This window comes from Halyomorpha halys, unplaced genomic scaffold (assembly GCF_000696795.3).
Source record: "Halyomorpha halys isolate HHAL.00 unplaced genomic scaffold, Hhal_1.1 Scaffold236.1, whole genome shotgun sequence".
Taxonomy (NCBI): domain Eukaryota; kingdom Metazoa; phylum Arthropoda; class Insecta; order Hemiptera; family Pentatomidae; genus Halyomorpha; species Halyomorpha halys.
In genome coordinates this window covers 741450-748129 of record NW_027115525.1, presented here as the reverse complement: position 1 = coordinate 748129, position 6680 = coordinate 741450, and the positions used below count along the sequence as shown (strand labels likewise).

Here is a 6680-nt window from a genome sequence, read left to right as displayed (position 1 = left end):
TAAATGGTCTTGGAGAGGAAGATTCTCCGTAAAATATTTGGAGCTGTCAAGGATGACCAGATATGGAGACGTCGAACAAACCAGAAGCTCAAAGTTTTATATAAGGAATCAGACGTTGTCCAGTTTGTGAGGCTCAGTAGATTGAGGTGGGCAGGGCATGTTGCTCGGATGGCTGAGAGTGATCTGCCAAGGAAAATAGTGACAGAGGTACAACATGGAGCAAGACACAGAGGAAGACCACGCCTTCGATGGAGTGACGGTGTAAATGGTGATGCCAGGACCATGATGAGAGTGAGAAACAGGCTGGCGGCCGCACAAGGGCGTTATAATTGGTGAAGGCTGATGCAGAAGGCCAGTGAAGCTGAATTAATAAAAACAAAATTATGAGAATAAGAATATTAAGAAAGATAGCATGGGATTAAAATTATGTAAATATTAAATGAAATATTGTGCCTTGATTCTCTGATTAAAATCAAAATCGGTAAAGCCGTTCTGGAAGAAATGGAAAAAAAATATGAATAATCAAACCTTCTTAGTACTATCTACTGCCACTAGATTTCTTAGAGCTCCCCCTTTTATATATATATCCCCCGAGCATTTATGGCATGGTGACGACTTATACTATTTTTTTTTCAATTTATCAAATTCTTCCCGAATAAAATCCTTCGTAAAATCCTTAACGCTCCTTACTTTGTCACAAATCAAGTGATCCATCATGACCTCAATGTCCCATATGTTGCCGATTTGGCCAAAACCAGATACCAATCCTTCCATGGAAACCTTCCCAACCACCCAAATCCACTTGTTTCTAACCTGGCTTCTCCTTCATTACCTAATAATCCTCCTAGACGTCTGAAAAGAAGATGGCCTCGGGTTCTTCTCCTCTAGAAATGTTACTGGAGTTCTATTAACGGGTAGATTCTCCACATGTTTGTATCATGTCACTATCTCACCTACAGCAGATGTACTTGTTGTATATATGTTATACAGTTGTAAATAACAATAGATAAATGGTTAAAAAAAAGAAAAGATAATTTGATGCGATGATGACATTTTTCAAAATCACTTTCAATACAATTTAAAATTGAAATCGTAAATTTTAGCTCTTCCATCAGGGGCTGAAGAACCCAGATTTCTTAAAATATCTAAGATCTTCCTACCTCGGTTCATAATATAAAATAAGAAAATGATCCAATTAACAAAAAAGGGGACCAGTTGAGCCAAATTCTCAAATGAAAAAAAAGATGACCCGTTGGGAGTGAAGAGAAAAAAGGCAGTTATCTCACCCCAATTTTTGAATACTTTAATGAAAGCTATGTATAATTAATAGTAAAAATTGATGAGTCTACCAAGTATAGGTAGGGAGAAGAAAGAATGGCGGCTGTTTCAGAGCATTAAAAAAACTAATTTTTCATTCGGAGTTCTATATCTTAAAAAGTAAGAACAACACAAGAAAACCTAAGAGAACGTCATTTAAAGAAGAGTAAATTTCCTTAAATATGAGCCCTAATAGAGATATTTACGTGAAATAATTTTCGAGATATAGCTTTTTAAAAAGCAACATTTCCTAAAAATGTTGTATGGGACATACTGAAAGATCAATAGTAAGTGAATTAATTTGAAAAATTTATATCTCAAAAACTATTTGATGTAAAGATGTCTATTAGCACTCAAATTAAAGCTAGTTTAATGAGCTATAAAGTAGTTTATGATGTTTATCTTCGTAAGAGTAATAGTTTATATTAAATTGGCTAAGATAAATTATTATATAGTTGTTGGGACAAATTTATATTCATATGTGAATATTCATAAAAACTACTACCCCTACAAAGATAAGTGACATCAACGATTTTGTCATGTAAAAAATATTGAATTTTTTGAAAAAATATACCTCTAGATCCATAAGACGCGCATATGTCTACCAACACACAAAATAAAGTAAATTTAACTTACTCTAATACTTATGCAAATAAATGCAAGTCAATCTCATAATATTGCATTGTCAAAATATTTTCAATTATTTTGTATCTTTTATAACCCCTATGGAGCTCTGCAAAGTGGAGTGAAACGTCAGCAAATAAATACTTGAAAACTATTCTCTGTTTCTTTTTGACAGCACCCTTCAACATCTCATTCGTATTCCAATATTGGGAATCATTTGTATATAGTTTTACTAATTTCACTCAGTTTGTAAATTTAGTATGTCGGCTAGTTATATGATGAAGTACTAAAAGGACACAGTTTCTTTGTAAACCAATTATAATTATTTTGTTTTTATGAATTGTTTTAATATAACATGTTTATTTGCAGGCATTACTTTTTGTTACGTGTAACTCTTAATGCCAAAATCCTAGGAATACAGACAAATTACATTCGTTGTTCCAATAATGATGCCATTAATTATAAGAGAGAAACAGATTCAAAGCATATGTATTTTTTATTCTATTTTGACTAAATATAACATGTTTATTTGTTTACATTATTTAATATTGGCTAAGCTATTCAATTGTTCAGATTGTGATCACAACATTAACAGGACACCTGTTTTCCAACCTCCTATACAATATTCTGAGCTCATTCCTCAATGCTAGTACATGTTCAGGCAGAATTAATAACAAAAATTCAACCCTTAGACAAATCAATGCCGGTAATCCACAAGATTCAGTCCTTTTCGCCCATTTTGTTCAACTTCTACCTTCAAGACATCGTCCAGCCACACACACCTCCATAGCTATGTCCGCTGACGAAACAGCTGTGTTCTCTCAACATTATGACATAATAATAGCTAGAAACACTTTGCAATGTCACCTTAATGATTTAGAACAATATTTCACAAAATGGATGATTAGCTTGAACATTGAAAAATGCAACTCAAACGTTTTTACGCTTCGACGCTCACCAGATCCACCGGATCTAATCCTCAAAGGTAAAAATGTGAAACGATATCCTGCCAGTGAAACAGTAAGATACCTGGGAATTCACCTAGATCGCCGCCTTACCTGGAATCACCATATCAACGTCAAACTAACTCGAACCTATGCAAGGTCAGCAATGCTATATCCTATCCTAAACAGAAATTCCAAACTAAAACCAGAAACAACTGTTCTTATATTTAAAAAAAATCTTCAGGCCACTGCTGATGTACGGCTGTGAAGTCTGGAGTGCGGCATCCTTCACGAAAAGGAAAAAACTACAATCTTTTCAAAATAAAATCGCAGTTAATGCTCCTTGGTTTATAAGAAATTGCCAATTGCATCGCGAATTACAAATGGAGTCAATACAGGATTATATCAAAAAACGGTTCATGAAGTTCCACTCCCAGTTGCCGATAGTTAAAGGAGCAGTGACCTACAACCTGGGAAACCCAACCTCAACCGGAAGACTGAAGCCCAGACAGCTGCAGTACATTCTTTTATAAATTTTTAATAAACATAAAATTAATTCATAGTCACACTACCTCTATCTAATTATTATTATTATTCTTTTTATTTATTCATTATTCTTTTTCTCTCTTTTCTTCTCTATTCTCTTTTTCAAATTAACTTGTTTCTTTTTACAATTAGAAGAGAATTGTTTGTTTTATTTAAGTGTACCAATATCATTATTTTTTGTTATTAATTTTACTTTCCTCTTTTGTTAAGAAACATTATTCTTATCTATTTATTTTATTATTATTTTTTTTCTTTTAATAACAACATTTTATATAGTTAGGGGTGTCATTTGTATGATTATTCCCCCCTCATAATCAACTGTTATGAATATATAATAATATATAAAATATATATATATATATAAGTTATATCAACCATGTAATCACACCAGGCCAATCTGGTGTAAAAATAAAATTAAAAAAAAACTCTCCTATAAAATGAATAAAATAAAACAATGACTAATGCTGAAAGATAAATTTTAGTTAATTATAAAAGTTATATTATTTATTATTTACTTACTCAAGTGTGTTTGGGTTGTAACAGATTGTAAATGGACCGCAAGATTCTTCAGGATACCAGCACTAACCTTTGGACCAACATGGAAGCATACCAGGTGGATTCCCATACGTACACCGTCACTCCATAGAAGGCGTGGTCTTTCTCTGTGTCTTGCTCCGAGCAACATGCCCTGGCCACCTCGATCTACTGAGCCTCACAAACTGGACAACGTCTGGTTCCTTATATAAGACTTTGAGCTTCTGGTTTGTTCGACGTCTCCATATCTGGTCATCCTTGACAGCTCCAAATATTTTACGGAGAATCTTCCTCTCCAAGATCATTTAGTTGTGCTCACCAGCCTTGGAGATAGTCCACGTTTCCGAACCATACAGAAGAATTGGCCGAATAATTGTTTTATACAGATAAATCTTGGTGTCCTTAGACAGGGTACGGCTCCTAAAAGCTCCTACTGAATTTATAATAACAGCGGTTGGCACATAGGACTCTTCATTTAATTTCGGAATCCACACCATTGTCTAGGGTTATGAGCGATCCAAGATACACAAACTCGGAGGACTTTTCCAAAAGTATATTCTTCGATCCTGATTTCTTCACCGGGCCTGGGGATTCCCTCTATGACCATGTATTTGGTCTTTTCTGCATTCACTTCAAGCCCCATTGTTCTTACTGCTTCAGCTAATTTCATAAATCCATCAGAGACAGCTGGGAAAGAGCGTCCAGCAATGCAATCAGCGTAAACAAGTCAATCTCATAATCTTTCATTGTCAAAATATTTTCAATTATTTTGTATCTTTCATAACCCCCATAGAGCTCTGCAAAGTGGAGTGAAACGTCGGAAAATAAATACTTGAAAACTATTCTTTGTTTCTTTTTGACAGCACCCTTCAACCTCTCTTTCGTATTCAAATATGGCCAATCATTTGTATATAGTTTTACTAATTTCAATCAGTTTGTAAATTTAGTATATCGGCTAGTTATGTACTAAAGTACTAAAAGGATACAGTTTCCTTGTAAACCAATTATTATTATATTGTTTTTATGAATTGTTTTAATGTAACATGTTTATTTGCAGGCATTACTGTTTGTTACGTGTAACTCTCAATGCCAAGATTCTCCAAATACAGACAAATTACATTCGTTGTTCCAATAATGATGTCAGCAATTATAAGTGAGAAACAGATTCAAAGTATTTATATTTTTTATTCTATTTTGACTAAATATAACATGTTTATTTGCTTACATTATTTAATATTGGCTAAGTTATTCAATTGTACAGATTGTGATCACAACATTAACAGGGCACCTGTCTTCCCATTCTCCTATAAAATGAATAAAATAAAACAATGAATAATGCTGAAGGATAAATTTTAGTTAAATATAAAAGGTTTATTATTTATTATTTACTTACTCAAGTTCGTTTGGGTTGTAACAGATTTTAAATGGGCCGCAAACTTCATCGGGATAGCAACACCAACCTTTGGACCAACATGGAATCATACCAGCTGGATACCCATATTTATTATCCTGGACTTCGATATCTTTCATCTCTGAAACAGTTATTTAGTTTTTAATTTCGATTCTACTGAAATACAAATTTCAAACTGCGAAATAAACTTAAATAAATCTAGTGTTTATTCCATTGAACATCCCATGTTTATAAAAGTAAAATACAATTATTTTGTTAAATAATAATTAAAACAAAATATAAAATATTTATCCAAAATTCCAATAAGCCAACAGGAGCGGGAGTGCTCTATGAGAAGATAGGGTTAAGCAGCTTCCTAAATCATTTATACCAACCTCACGTAGAGAAATCCACCAGGGACAGCATGTACTAAACGTAAGGGAATCGCCGCCCTCTCGCAACCATTGCAATATGATAAAGATGAAAATGGCTGCCAAAATCCAAGCCATTCTCTTGAAAGGTCGGACTGAATTTTAACTATAACTCACACTATTATTAAAAATATGGCAGGACTAAGGATTCTTCCAGGTAAGATAGTTATCAACCTCGGTATGGGTTCGGTAGAAGTTGAAATGTTAATCTTCACTTTATTTTAGAAGTAGGGTGATTGAGGCCATGAAGCTTTAAAGGAACCTGAGATACTGTTCATAATGAAATAGTACTGAGTATCGCGATATGTTCATCCGCTAACCAGAATAGAAGTCTGAACAGAGTAGTAAGTTGGCGACAAAGGATGGCTGCAAGTGTCCGAATCTAAAAGATGATTGGTGCTCTTCTGGCTTGGCACATTTTAGCAGGCGAGGTGGCGGGAATCTTTATACCTCCTGCGAGAGGAAAAGACAAATTTTGACTTTAACCCTTCGTAGGATTTTCAAAATCGGGGCGCGGTGAGCCTGCCATGCACACGAAGCAATAACTCGTGGTCTCTAAATCCCCTTATTTCATTAAACTAAAACTTATCGATTATTTTGAGAATGTAGACATTTAGGGAAAGATATAAAATAAATTTAAAACATTTCTAATTATTTCTTTTGGTACAGAAACCAAAATAAGTCAAAATGCGGAATTCGCATATCATGAATATAAATCAAAATAGGACCTTTTATCCACAATACAAATATCGTATAGAGGTCCGACATGAAGTTGAAATGTGTGGGAACAGAAATCAGTCGGAGTTTTTGTCCATCAAAGCCGATGAAGGATCGCAAGAACAGGCTGAAAAGCATGTTGCATAGAGTGGTTTCGCATGAGGGGTATATTCCTTG

At 34.1% G+C, this 6680-nt stretch overlaps 1 protein-coding gene across 1 annotated transcript in view; it reads right to left on the bottom strand.

Annotated features, from left to right (window-relative positions):
- Positions 1-5130: 5130 nt before the first annotated feature.
- Positions 5131-6680, bottom strand: part of LOC106679956 (uncharacterized) — a 27794-nt gene continuing 26244 nt past the window's right edge. Inside the window, exons 2-3 of the mRNA XM_067052560.1 lie at positions 5359-5497; positions 5131-5269 (exon numbers count right to left, since the gene is read on the bottom strand). Of these exons, the coding sequence (XP_066908661.1) occupies positions 5242-5269; positions 5359-5497 (167 nt within the window). The 3' untranslated portion in view covers positions 5131-5241. The remainder of the gene's footprint in view (positions 5270-5358; positions 5498-6680) is intronic.